Raw genomic sequence first — 13947 nt, 5'->3', positions numbered from 1 at the left:
GAGAAAGCGACAGCTCGTGAGCGGAGGAGGGGCAGAGAGAGGGAGACACAGAATCCGAGGCAGGCTCCAGGCTCCAAACTGTCAGCACAGAGCCCAACATGGGGCTGGAACCCACAAGCTGTGAGACCATGATCTGAGCTGAAGCCAGATGCTTGACCAACTGAGCCACCCAGGCACCCCCAGATTTGTGTTATTGCTCTGGGTCTTCAAGGGCCTCCACTGCAGTGGGAACTGGACAGAAGCCAGCAGAGAAAAAGTAGAAATCTTTGGAAAAGAAATGCCCATCACCCAGAGGGCCAGAAGCTCCCCAAGGTATAGTATAGGCTCATCTCCTTGCACCCTGTGACATTGAACTTTAACTGGGCCCCAAGGTGAAGCCAAGGGAAGGAGCCCTGAAAAGATCATTCCAGGTGTCAGCATGAGGAGCCAGCGGGCTGCCGTCACTGGCTCCCTGGAATCACAGCTTCTGGGGACTAGCTATCCCTGCCTTTGGGAACTATCCCCAGTGTAAGGCGTTGCAAAGCCACAGCTGCAGAGTCGAGCTGAAGGGGAGGCTCTGTGCCCAGGGGTCCAGCATCCAGCTCTCAGCAGGACTACCTAGGGACCCCAAGTCCATATATGGTTTGTGCCTTTCTCATGTTCATTTTTTTTTTTTAACGTTTATTTATTTTTGGGACAGAGAGAGACAGAGCATGAACGGGGGAGGGGCAGAGAGAGAGGGAGACACAGAGTCCGAAGCAGGCTCCAGGCTCTGAGCCATCAGCCCAGAGCCCGACGCGGGGCTCGAACTCACGAACCGCGAGATCGTGACCTGAGCCGAAGTCGGACGCTCAACCGACTGGCCACCCAGGCGCCCCTCTTCCGTTCATTTTAAGCGATGCTCTGGAATATCTAGAACCCAATCTCAGTGGGCTGCGGCCATCAGCTGCCCAGCCTGACAGGAGTATTCACAGTGGGGTGCTTAAGCACACAGATGATGGCACCAGACAGTATGGGTTCAAATCCCAGTTGGGCCATTCATGAGTGACTTGGGACAAGTTACCTAACCTCAGTTTCCTCAGCTATAAATGGGTAAAACGGTATCCCCCCTAGGACTGTTGGGAGCATACATTTAGTTAATTCAATGAAGGCACTTAGAACAGTGCCTATATAGGCTGCCACAGTGTCCTTTGGGCCTTGGACCTGTAGGGATAGCTGTGTGCAGGGGACACTCCAGATGCTCAGAGAGCATAGGGTCTGGCAGCTGCAGCAAACAAGGTGGGGTGGGGGCAAAGTTGGCATGGGTTTCCTCCCGGCCTCCAGGTCTGCTATGACCCCTGAGTCCTTCCTGGCGGCAGCATCTTGGATTGCCTCCCCATCGCCCTCCCTCCCAGAAAGCAGCGGCCTGGACTAGACATAGCTTCTCTTTAATGGAAGTCACGGGTGCTTTGACACAGTGGATCAGCTTGGACAGCAAGATGTGTCCTGGGCAGTGGGTCAGGATGCTGTGCTCCTCTGCCGTGAGCCCAAGGAAGGACAGGTGTGTTGGCCGGGGGCTCAGAAGATGTCAGGGACAATATAGTCAGTGTAAACGCCATCGATCAGCCCAGCCCCATTGTTGTGGACGAACCAGCAGGTCACCTCAGCCCCATGCCGGGGGTCCTTGCTGTAGTCTTTTTGCAAGCCCCTGGGGAGATACAAATCAGCTGGGGTTAACTTTTGGACTCAGCAGGGCTGCACCCCCTCCAGGAAGCCCATTCCATCTGTGTGACACCACGAGGAAGGCCCTGACCAACCACAGGAATGCCAAGGGCAGAGATGCTGGGAGAGCCACCCACCCACCTGGTGACAGTCAGCCGCCGGCTCTTCACCACCATTGTGGCATCTGTCTTTGTGGGGTCGGAGCCCGGATGGGGGTCAGACACTTTAAAATCAAAGGGGTGGAAGAATTGTCCTGGAAAGGTACATTGGAAGCAGCAGTGACCATTGAGGGGCCTTGCACTCAGCAGGTGCTCACTGGAGGGTTAGGGTCGCCTGGGTGTTTTTTCTTAAGGGCATGACTATTTCTGATACATTTGGGCACCGAAAGCCTCCTTTAGTTCACCTGCTCCAGAGAAGCACCTACTGGCAGGTGGTTGTACCTCCTGCCTCTTTTAGACCAACTCCGAAGGAACATGGCTGGGGAGAGAGGGTTGAGAGGGAGGTGCCCACAGAGAGCAGGGTCTGCAGGAAGGCCACCAGGGAAGCGGTGTGGCCAGTGACCCATCACACCCAGGAGGTCTTGGGGAGCCCGGTCTGTTTGGACCCTCCTGCTAGTCGGACGTCTCCTGCTCGCCCCCAGGTCCACTTAAGCCTGAGTTTCACCTTGTGTGTGATCACCTTTCTGAGGGACAAGACCTTCCCCAGGACAAGCCCTCTTTGGACCTTTGAGTCTTGATGGCCAAGTTGGAGGGAAGCGTGTTCGGTGCCCAGAGGCAAGTCTGACCCATGGCGAGCCCGCTGGCTTCAACAGCACACCCCACAGCTCTGCCTGCCTAGCAGGTCGTACCCAGCAGCCCGTGTGTCCGTGCCGACATCCGGTGACTGTCCAGCACGTAGAAGCCCAGGAAGTCCTGGTGAATGGCACTCCCCTTCCACACCCGGTGCAAGACGACCTCAAAAGTGCCCCCGTCCTCCACAGACACCACCAGGTTCCTCTTCCTGTTGATGGTCACTACCACCCTGCAGGGCCAGGTGGCCGTGAGGGCAGATGCAGCCACATTACACCTTTCTCCATTCGGTCACCCTCATCCTCTTGGACCCAGCTCTCATGAGCTCCTCACCCTCACTCCCAGATGGTGGGTGTTACCTTCTCACATGTTGTTATTGTGTATGGGGCCCCTACAGTGTGCTAGACCCTGTGCCAAGCCCTCCCTACAAACTGCATCATTCAGTTCTCACTGTGATCCTGTGAGGCTCAAAGAGGTTAAGTAACTTGCCCAAGGTCACACAGCTGGAAAGCGGTAAAGCCAGGACTTAAACTCCAGCCTGTCTAATATCAAAGTCTGTGTTCTTTGACCGCCACTCATCATCCGTGTCCTCCACCTGGACTCTGCCCACCTCTTTCTATAGCTCTCTGCCCGGCGTCAGGCTCTGATGCTCAGCAGAGTTTGCTGAGTGAATGAGTGAAGGAAGGAACAAACACAAGGCAAGGCGTGCTAACACAGGTGCTGAAAGAGCACTCTGGAGTTTCAGGGAATGGGTAGCCTTTGCCCTGGGCCGGGGAGGTGAGTCGGCTTTGCTTGGTGGAGATGGGATGGACTGTAGGGCGAGGGAGCCTGGGAGCCCAGACCCGCAGGCATTCGGGCCTGGAACACGTGTCTGGGAACTGAGGGAAATGGGTGGGGTGGTCCTCAGGGTCCCACATGTCTGCCCAGCTCCCAGGGAAGCCACATGGATGTCATTCACTGCCATGGCGCAGGTGACCAGGGCCCGGCAAGCTCAGGCAGCTGAGCTGGCTCTGGGGCTTCGTGCCTGTCCCTAACCACCCTTGCCCTTGCCTCCCCACCCAGCCCCCGGCCCCAGCCTGGTTACTCATGCTGCCGCAGTGAAGCCTGGTCTCCCCAGGAGAACACAGGGCCGCCCAAGCCGGGGTTCAGCGTAATGTTCTGGGGAGTCACTTCCAGATGAAAGTCCGTTGCGGGGTTGGCGATCCCCAGCCGCCCGAAGTACGTGCCCTCATGCTGCCCGGGGCTCCTGGCCTTGTTGCCAATGAGCTGCCCATTCACTGAGAAGCCTGCAGCGGGGTGAGGGGCCGTCCGGGTCAGGGAGGGGTCTGCTCTCGCCAGACCCCCGCCAGCCTGCCTGTGCTCATGCCGCACCTCCCCCCGGGAGACACCCACACCCCACCCATCCCACACCAGCTTTGAGGGGCTCACCTCCTGAGGGGTTTTCAGGATTGGTGGAGGCCACACAGCACCACTCTGCGCCCCCCCCCCCCCCAACACTACCTGTCACTGAGCCCTCACATCCAGGCCATGAAAGATGCCTTGCAGGACTTGGGCCTGCTCCTTCTCTGTGGCTCTAACCCCTGACACAGAAGCAGGTCACAGAGGCCTCCTATGACCTGAGCAGCCCCAAAGCCCCCTCATCATCCTCACTACCACCACATCATGCCTCATGCTCTGAGGCTGTCATCAGAGAATTTGCTTGCCTGTTTGTCTCCCTTCCCTAAACTCCACAAGAGTAGGGACTTACTACACCCATGGCCCCCAGGAGGTACTCAATGAACCCTTGCAGATGACCTGACTGGACTGGGAGGGAGGGAGAGAGAGTGGCCAAGAGACAGGGAGTCATTCCCACCCCAGAGCACTGCCGGGGGATGGACTCAGAGGCCCCCTCAGAGGCTGAACGCAGGGCAGGATCACTATGTAACTTGCAGAACTTGGTACAAAATGGAAGTGAGGGACCCTTTGTTCAAAAAGCATTAAGAATTTCAAAACAGTTACAGCAGAGTATTAAATCAAGCGTGGACCCTTCTAAGCATAGGGTCCTGTGTGCCCCCACCGGTCACATGTCCACGAAGCAGGTGCCATCTAGGGCAGGTGGATGGGAGGGAAGGAGGCAGGTTGAGTCCCGCCAGATGATGCTGGGGCACGGGCTGTGGGAAGTGGCGGCCACTGCCACTGTCCTGTCTGCAGCTGTACACTGAGGGCCAAGGAGTCCAGGCCCCACGCTGTCTGGCAGAATCAGTGGTGTCACCCATACCTGTGTCAGGGTCCTGCACCAGGCTCAGGACCACACCGGGCTCCTCATCGATATTGAAGCACAGGGTATCCTCTTTCTGGGGCACGTGGATGAGGAAGTGGGGGTCAGTGTCCACTGGGGGCATAGCATGGAGTCTGTTAGATTGGGCATCCGGAAGGTGGGCTAGGACCGGCCAGGAGCAAGTCAGGGGTGTCCCCCAGACCCTCCCCAGGACTCACCACCAGTCACTTGGTTTGGCAACTGCTGGATGTTGGAGCTGGATTGAGTCGGGGAAGGGTGCAAGGCCGACAGCATGAATGCTGGCAGGGAATGAATGGCAGTTAGGAGGACGGCACCCCACTTCCCTGGGGCTGCTGGCTCCTTTCCCCAGACCCCTCCACCCAGGCGGCCGGCCTGAAGCCACAGGAGCGACCCCGAGCCCCTGATGCCTCCTGGTGTGCTGGCCCCCGGTCTGCCTCCTTCCATGGGGGCCCGATGGAGCTGCTGGCATAAGGGGAGGCCAGGGACAGTCAGGAGGCAGTTCTGAGGATTCCAGGGAGAGTCAGTGAGGAAGCCTCAGACCGGCTGTCGTTTCCTCCTCAGGCAAATAGGAGCTTCGCTCAGGACTGAACGTACCGCCTGAGGGACAATGGCACAAGGAGGAGAGAGGTAGAGATGTATGTCCGGGGGATGCCGCCACTTACTCTTTCTGTGTCCCAGCATCTCTGTGGAGGACAGCGAGAGAGGACAGCATCACCCTCAGCGCCCTACCTGAAAGGCACACGCCTCGTTCCCCAAGGGCATCCGAGGCCCAAAGGCCAGGCAGGTCTGGGCTCGAAGGCCTCCCTGGGCACCCCCACCCTGGCCGCTGGGCAGACACAGGCAGACATGGAGGCCCGGATGGAGGAGGCTGCACAAGGGCTCCCCAGGCATGCAGGGGGCAACTGCTGGTTTGTGGTGAAAGGCTGGAGGATGCGGAGCAGGGGGATACACCCCTGGGGGCTGGGGCACCAGCTGCTTCCCTGACCCCAGGAGCCCCTCCTGGAAACCAACGTGATTGAAAAACTCACCCAAGGGCAGAGAATCTGGAAGGGAGAGAAAGGGAGGAGAATCAAAACCCAGGAAGTTTTTGGCCCTCAGAAGCCTCCGCAGACCCGCAGCCTCCCCCTTTGCAGCGCCCCTACCCTCGGGGGGCTTGTCAATGATGGGCTCCAGGCCATCCTCATCCGTCATGCCTCTGATGGTCATGGAGGTCAGTGGGGTCACAAACTGGTAGGCCAGCGACATCTGCAGGGCCTTGGCCGTCGCGGTGGCCTTCTCCTTCCCCTCCAACTTCATCCTACGAGACACACACCGGTTCCAAGCCCCACGGCCTGGATGACAACGGACTTGAACTCCCCGGCCCTTTTGCTCATTTGGTCACTCACTCACTCATTCAGCAAACACGAATCAGGCACCTGCAGTGCCCCTGTTCCGTGGCCACCTTCAAGGGCCTCGTGATTTAAAGCCCTCCCACCTGGAAAACCTGGCGATTCGGCAGGGTTGGGGGACGGGCCTCAGAAATACACAGAGAATTTAACAGCTGGGAGATTCTGGGGAGCGGTCTAACTTCTCTGAGCCTCTGCTCACTCCTCTGCGAAATGGGGATAATGAGGAAATTCCCCCGCAGGCTGTGAGGATTGCCCAAGAGTGTCTGGACGCAGCGGCCCCCTCAGTAAAGGGCAGCCTCCCCCTGCCCGGCAGCTCAGCGGAGGCAAACCGGGTCCCGCCCACGCTGTCGACTGACTGGTTGGTTCGAACTCAGTGAGCGAAGCCGAACGCCAGTCAGCCTGACCCACTTCCAACCTCGAAGGCCCGGAAGCACCCCTTCTCCGTTCACCTCACTGGTCCAGAGGCCCTGGTGTCCACCCCCACCGCAGGGGTCGTACCGCTTGGCCAGCAGCTCCTGGATGGTGAGGTAGGCCCAGAGCCGTTCAACGTGGTTCTCCAGCACGTGGCCCCGCTCCTGGAGCAGCTTCTTCATCTCCTCTTCATCCACCAGGCAGGTCGCCTTGAATTCTTGGCCCTCCTGAGGGTGGTCACGGGTAGAGGGGCCGGGCGCCGTGAAGGGCACAACCGCAGGCTGGTGCCGGAGGGCCCGGGACCCCCTCCCCCCCCCCCCCCCACACACACACACATCCAGGCTCTGCGATTCTTTCTCAGCACCGCCCTTCCCCGAGCTGCGGTCCTAACGCTCACTCATCCCTTCATCCCTCACACGCTTGCTGAGCACCGTCAGTGAGCCAGTGGGGCCTCGGCCCTGGGGACTCCAGGAATGGGAGGACCAGACCCTGGCCTCCTGAAGTTACTCTCTCTGGGACGTGCCAGCAAGCATCCAGCTACTTCGACCATCTAGCTGTTTCCACCATGTCCCCTCCTTCAAATGCCCACCGCGGCCCCACCTGCAAATGCTGTTCTGTCCCCAGCTACGATAGTGGGACTTCACTTCCTGAGGGAATCCCGTGCCCCAGGCACTGCGCAAGCATATTACATAGATTATTTCACTTAATCCACACAACTCTCCAGGGCAGTATCACCCCACGGTACAGAAAAAGAAACTGAGGCCTGGAGAGCTGGACCCATTCGCTCAAGGTCACCCAGCCGGTCAGGGCGGAGCCGGGGTCCGGCACAGCTTTCCTCACCCAAAGCCCCCGTTCTGCATGCTTGACCACACAGCAGGGCTTGAAGCCACCCCCAGCAGGACAGGGTCCATGTCTCACACACCTGTGACCCCCACAGCATGCACACACACACATGCACTTGCACCGTGGCGCCAATCTGGGTGTTCAGGAAAAGATTGTCAAGTGAAACGGAAGAGGCTGGCCTCTTGCTCTCTCATGCCTTTGCGGAGAACGATGTAAGGAATAACAGGTGATCCGTTTTGGGCCAAGGGACTACAAATAATCAAGGCTATGTCGGTTCCATCCCAGCCCATCCCCTGGATGCCTGCGTGGAGGAATGTTCTGGCCTGGGGTATGTGTGGCATGGTGCAGAGGTGGGGGCACTGCTCTGGGGAAAGAGAAGCCTGGGGACAGCGGGAACGGGTGGAGAATGAGTGTGGATTTGGAGCCTCTGGGTGCTGCCTGACCTCTCCACCCTCCGCAGCCCCAGTGTTTACCCCACGGGCCAGCACATCAGCTTTGAAACTGCTCGATTTGTGGTCAGCGATGCGCCCAGCCACCATGATCTCCGAGCCTTCGTAGTACTGTTTATGGCGGTGCTGGGTCAGAGCTGAGACGGTGTCCTGGGGATAGAGCAACTCCACATCCACCAGTAGGGGGTTCGCTACCTGGTCGTAGAAACCCTGCAGGGGTGGGGCGGGGGAGCACAGCCTCAGAGCTGGTGGGTCACCTGGGGCACCCAATGGGGAGACTCACTCACAAAGTAGAGTATTGGGACCCCCATTTTATAGATGGAATTGCAGGTTCATAGGGGTTAAGTAATTGGTTTGAGGTCACGCAGCTGATTCCAACCACATTCCAGAATTTTATCTGCTTCTCTGGATGGATGGGCGAAAGGCTGCTAAGACCGGGCTCCCCCATGGCATTCCATTGGTGGTATGTTGGGGGGCAGAGGGGGTAGGAGGAGACCTGCAGCTGCTGGGTGGCGTCGTGGTCCTCGTAAATTCTCTGAGCCCGTCCGTTGTTCTCCATGGACATGACCTCCAGGAAGTTCAAGTCCACGTTGTGGCCAAAGCCCAAGTTGTAGAGTGGGAACCTGCCCCCAATGGCGTTGCGGACGTTCTTGAGGATTTGGGAACGGTCTGTCACCCCTGCAGCCACACACCCAGGCAGTGACAGGATACCAAACACAGGCATGTAGGGCACAATGGACCTTTGGGGCACACTCGCTGGGGGACAAGCCTCCTATCTCAGACCACCCCCCCCCATCTCCAGTGCCCACCAGCCTCTTGAGGCAATGTCTCCCACTGGCTCCCAACGACTATAACAGATCCTAACAGCCTCTCAAAGACTTGCCCAACTATATGGACCTATCATAAGCAGACCAGATTCTGCTCTAAACTCTCCCATGGGTCATTGCCATGGCCCGTGAGACCACACTGACCTTCCCAAACCTAGTTTCACCTATTCTGCACATGTTGTTCTTAGGCAGGCCCCGCCATCGCACAAACTTTTTTTTTTTCCTTCAAGCTTCTCCCTCTGCCAGGGATCCCTTCCTGCTCCTCCTCTCCTCCTTCCAGCCCAAGCTCATGGGTCACCTCCTCCAGAAGGCTTCCTGGGACCCTGCCTGGGCCAGATGCCCCTTATCTGCAGTCCTGCAGCCTCCTGGCACCCTGTTCTTTCAGGGCCCTCAGCACAGCTTCTGTTCCTGGGTCAGCCTCCCCCAGTGAACCCTGTGCTCCTTAAGCACAGAGACAAATCTTGTTCTCTTGGTATCTCTTCTTGGTCCCTAGCGCTATGCTTGGCACACAGTCGGCGCTGAATACATAGTTCGTTAAATTCAACCTAGGAATCCTGCCTATCGTCCTGGGGTCTGTGCAACCTTGGGTCATGTAGGTACTTCCCCAGTTTCCCAGCTCAGCATAGAAGTATGCCTTCTCTCTCCTGCAGACATTACAGTCTGAGCTCTGTCTTTAGACCAGGGCTTGATTTTGCCTGGAGCCTTTCTGCCCCCCAGTAGCACCTCCAGTGGTTGGGTTTCCAAGCTCAGCTTGAACGCCTTCAGTCGCAAAGAGATCGCCACCTCCCAACACAGCCCTTGAGGTGCTTACCCTCTGTGGGCTCCCCGTCTGTCAACATGATGAGAACTGAGGCATGGTTGCTGAGTTCTGGGACGCTGCCATGAGCTCCATTCAAGATCTCAATTCCCCGGAGCAAACCTCCATTCAGGTTTGTGGCTGCAAAAGAAGGAAAGTAGGCCAGTGTATGACCTCATTCCAAGGGGACAGAAGTGACACCAAGGTGGCCCAAGACCCCTGCCCTTACCCCCAGCCAGGTGGAAGCGCCGCACAAAGTCTTGAGCCGCTCGCACATTGGTGGCAGATGCCGGCACCAATGAGCCCCTCCATGACTGCACTTCAGACCCAAAGAGGACCAGGTCGAAATAGTCCCCTGGCCGCATGTCCCCCAGGATTTTAAGGAGTGCCTCCTTGGTCTGGAAGGACAGGACAGTCATCAGAGGGACATGGCCCCTAGAGAGTGCCTCCTGTCAACTCCAGATGCCCCTTTGAGAGATCCACAGGGCAGAGGTACACAGCGGACAAGTGGGAGGGATGGACAGGCCAACCAGGTGGCACCAGAAGACGAGTGTCCTATGGACCCCTGGGGGTGGATGAGGGGATGGAGAAGACAAGGGACGTAGCATGGGAAGAGGAAAGGACCAGGAGCTCGAACGGGGCAGGATCAAGAAAGAGGACCACAGGGGGGCTCAGTTTCTGACACTCAGCCATGGTCTCACTGCACCATGGGCAGGGCACTCAGTGGGCTGTGCCCTGCTGAGAGACTCCTCGTCGTGGACAGCCACGCTTGTCCCTGGCACATTCAGCAGACAACTGTCATCTTCCAAGCGCCCCCATGGCCGGATTCATGACCTCGTGGGCATTGCTATCATTCTCATTTTGCTACTGAGGAGAAGTGAATGCACTTGCCACAGTTGCACAGCGAGGAAGTGGCTGATGCCAGAGCCCGCCACGGGGTGGGGGGGTGCGGGGGTGAGGGGGGGGATTTCCTGTCAGATCGCCCACCTCCGACTGGGAGCAGGAATCCCAAACCCAGACCCCAGCAACAACACCAAGGGGTGCGTGCCAAGGCTGAAGAAGGCTCTGCTGGGTGAACTGTTTAAAGCCACAGTTTACCTGCTTCACTTTCTGGCCTTCCATAGAGGTGCTAATGTCAATCACAAAAACCAAGTTCTTGTTCAGGTTCGTCAGGTTTTGGGGGGCAAAGAAGTGGGCAAAGTGGTTATTGGCAACCTACAATACAAAGGAACAAGTGAGGCCCCTGTCACAAGCATCCGTGCCTGCCCTCTGAGTCTCAAGCCAGAAGTTTCAGGCTCACCAGGAGGTCACAGAGTTTGTCTCGATTGACATCATAGGTCACCTTGAAGTCTCCATTCATCAAGGATGTAGAGCACGTGGGGCAGGATTGCTGCTGACCCACAGTAGGGCGGAAAAGCACATGACCCTGGAACCACAGAGGGTGTGAGGCATTACTGGCTTGTGCAGCAGCCGCCAGGGTGTTCGCAAACACAACATAAGGGGTGTGTGTGTGTGTGTGTGTGTGTGTGTGTCGCATGGACATAGAAATGAATCTGGTGGTGGGCCCTCCACCCAGCTGCTGGGAGCACACACCTATAAGGTGGTAGGAGAGAAGATCTGTTTCTTTGCTTATACGCTTCTGAATCATTGGGCTTTTCTACAATAAGCATCACCACTTTGGGTACAAGATAATAGCAGTAGAGAGACATTAGTTAATGCAAACTGTGGAGTACAAAAGCAAGACTATAATACTGTGCTGGAAAACAGGACCACCACCCCCCCACCCTCCCGCCACCAGGTACACAAAGAGCAGAAGCTGGGAGGAAGGACACAGGGCAGAGGCTAAGGTCTGGTTTGACTTTGTGTTGGTGCTCAGGGAAATTAGGGATGGTTTTCACTCAATACTTTTCTATACTTTTGTAACTTTCCACTTTTTCTTTAAATACTTTTTAATTTTTACTTTTTGTTTGTTATAGAAGTAAGATATACTTATCAAAAAGCCCCCACAAAACTTGAAATGGATTGTTAGGAAGACACAGACCCACTTCTTGGTCTCCTACTAAAAGCAAGCATGTTGGGTAACACTCTGGGGTATCATATTTTGTTTAAAAAAGAACCCCTCCAAAACCATAAGAAACATTCCCTTTATGTGAATTATTGTGGGGTCACTACCAAAGGTAGGCGGGGACTAAAGGGCTTGTTCCTGGCTCCAGTTGAGGGCAAGTTAGAAGGCAGGGCACTAGCTGGGTGTCACCGACCCGGATGCCACACCCCTCCAGGACCTGGGAAGGGGCAAGCAGGAGACTTTGGGGATCCCTGCAAACGGGAAGTGAGTGACAAGGGGTAAGTGGCGGGGTAGCCCAAAGGCCTTCCCAAATTAGTTCTGTTTCCTAGAGGCCTGGAGCTTGAACCCCTAACTACAACAGCATCTGGGATTTCCGCATGTGCCCTGTGCTTCCCTGAATGCTTTACCCATGCATGCGACACGGGCAAAGAGGAAACCGAGGCTCAAGCAAGTCAGCAGCTCACCCGAGACCATGCAACCAGGGGCTTGCCCCTGCTGAGGGGACACCTTCCCCAGCCTCAGCATCAGGATTTGGCTAAGTCGCTCTGAGAACCAGGAGTGCCGAGTTCTCTGGGATACCAACCACACAACACCTACCTTCCTCACCCCTAGGGTGGCTTGCAGCCCCTGCCTGGTTCCCGGGCCAAGCCTGGACACTTTGTGAGGGGTTGGACCAGGCTGAGAAGTCCCGGGGGCCCACCACCACCCCCCGCCAGCCCACACACCTTTTTTCCCGAGAAGGATTTCTTGATGAGTTGGCTTGCCAGTTCCTTGGGGAGGAAGGACGCCTGGGCATCCAGCTTGCTGATCCCCTGGGGCTCAAAGATGTCCACGTCGATCTGCATCATTGAAGCAGCCAGGCTCCCATTCAAGCCACCATCAAGTCTCAGCCAAGAGCCAACCCGTGTCCTGGCCACCTACTGTGTGCCACACCCACCCAGCCCTCAGCACAGGGCCTGGCATGTTGTACGCACTTCAGAAATATCGGCCAAATGAAGGTGTGCATGCCTGGGTCCCTCAACTCGGCCGCCACTGAGGTGCCAGTGACAGTCACAGCCCCTCGGTCTTCCCGGGACTTCCTAGCCTACCGACTACCTGGATATTTAATATCTGTCGTGATCCTTGTGGCAACTCTGGGACACACGGGAAGCCCCACTTAACAGATGAGCAAGCTGAGGCTCAGAGAGGAAGAGGAGACTGGAGGGTTCAGGTAGCTCCCTGCCCATGAAGAACCCACTAGAACCCGCCCAAGGAGTCAGTCCCCTTCCTGTGTGCTCAGGCCTGGGATGGCACACGGTGGGCCCGGAGCCAGTCCTCAGAGCCATGGCGACAGAGAGTCGGGAGCCCTGCCCCAGATATGGCTCCCCTGCATACAGCCACCCACGATCTACCTCAAAATGGTGCACCAGCTGCTTGGGCTTGACTTTGATGTCAATGTTGTACTGTGTAAGTCTTCGCTTCAGCACCTCCTCGTAGGTCAGCCGGAAGGTGGCCTTGCTCCGGGGACCGATGGTGAGGTGGATGGTGAATTGTTCCATCGTTCTCCCCGAGGCCCTGCACATACCACCAGCAGCCACGACACACAGACAAATGGTGAGTGACATGTGGGTTCTTGTCACCTAAAGCATGGCCCTAGAATCAATTTCTCTTACATTCATGCTGCTCCCAGGTTTCCTTGCCCTTCACCCTTGTCTTAGCTGGCTGGCCAGGGTCAGGGCTCAAGGACAGGGCCCCTTCTCTCAGAGGCTGGTCTGGGAAGGTGGGCGGGTCAATGCCAGCCTTGTCCAGTGCACCTGTGCCAGCATCTACGTTTGGGCAGTTTGCTCACTTCCCGTCGTCAGCCTGGGGCTGCTCTCGCCCAAGGCTGGGGAGGACAGCACCAGAGGTTGGGGCAGCAAGGCCACACTCACCTGACAAGGCCAGCATTCTCTCCTGAGACGGCCGCTTTCCGGTACTGCTTCCACGCAGTCACTTTGTCCTTTATGTCCCCAATGAATGCTTTTCCATCTGCTGTGCTGTAGGGAGGAAGAAGCCCTCAGGGGGGGGGGGGGTGCCCCTGCCCCCACCCACTCAGTCCTGCGGCTTGGAGGTGCTCCTGGCCTAGATCCTGAGAAGGCCCTGTCATGGGAGGCATCTCCTGCCTCCTCCCACTGCCTGCAGAGTTGTTCAGAGGCCCCACGGCAGTGAGGTGAACAGCCACAGCGACAGAATCCAACAGGAAGCCTCGGGTGCCTGCTTTTGTTCCCTGGGCCCTATGCTGAAGACATACCGTCAGAGGCTCCACTTCGCCCTCCAAGATGGGAGCCCAGAACAGACCTAAAGGGGATTGCTCATCCCCTCAGTGCCGGAGCTGGCCTGGTGGCCCTTTGGGACAGAGGAGATGGTCTGCACCATCTGGCCACCCTGAGCCATGGTTTGGGGC

General features: G+C 57.2%; 1 protein-coding gene across 1 annotated transcript; it reads right to left on the bottom strand.

Annotated features, from left to right (window-relative positions):
* Positions 1–1392: 1392 nt before the first annotated feature.
* ITIH1 (inter-alpha-trypsin inhibitor heavy chain 1) lies at positions 1393–13485 on the bottom strand. The gene is made up of 19 exons (XM_042929635.1): positions 13436–13485; positions 12917–13079; positions 12251–12364; positions 10761–10886; positions 10559–10675; positions 9690–9858; positions 9476–9601; positions 8334–8515; positions 7862–8047; positions 6633–6772; positions 5889–6043; positions 5775–5789; positions 5409–5429; positions 4944–5024; positions 4726–4839; positions 3553–3754; positions 2528–2700; positions 1822–1933; positions 1393–1666 (listed from the first exon to the last, which is right to left on the bottom strand). Exons 2-19 carry the CDS (start codon positions 13061–13063, stop codon positions 1537–1539), a joined length of 2310 nt encoding a protein of 769 aa, XP_042785569.1. The 5' UTR covers positions 13064–13079; positions 13436–13485; the 3' UTR covers positions 1393–1536.
* Between the last annotated feature and the right edge of the window lie 462 nt (positions 13486–13947).

This window comes from Panthera leo, chromosome A2 (genome assembly GCF_018350215.1).
Source record: "Panthera leo isolate Ple1 chromosome A2, P.leo_Ple1_pat1.1, whole genome shotgun sequence".
NCBI classification, from domain to species: Eukaryota; Metazoa; Chordata; class Mammalia; order Carnivora; family Felidae; genus Panthera; species Panthera leo.
Note: the sequence above shows the minus strand (reverse complement) of the source record. Positions and strands in the feature narration are given on the sequence as shown.

Excerpts from the sequence above, each read along its gene's own strand:
- ITIH1 (XM_042929635.1), bottom strand. The coding sequence starts at position 13,063 with ATGGAACAATTCACCATCCACCTCACCATCGGTCCCCGGAGCAAGGCC. Across the intron at positions 9,602-9,689 it reads GCGCTTCCACCTGGCTGGGG|CCACAAACCTGAATGGAGGT; the intron begins GTAAGGGCAGGG and ends CTTCTTTTGCAG. Across the intron at positions 1,667-1,821 it reads CGGCGGCTGACTGTCACCAG|GGGCTTGCAAAAAGACTACA; the intron begins GTGGGTGGGTGG and ends GTATCTCCCCAG.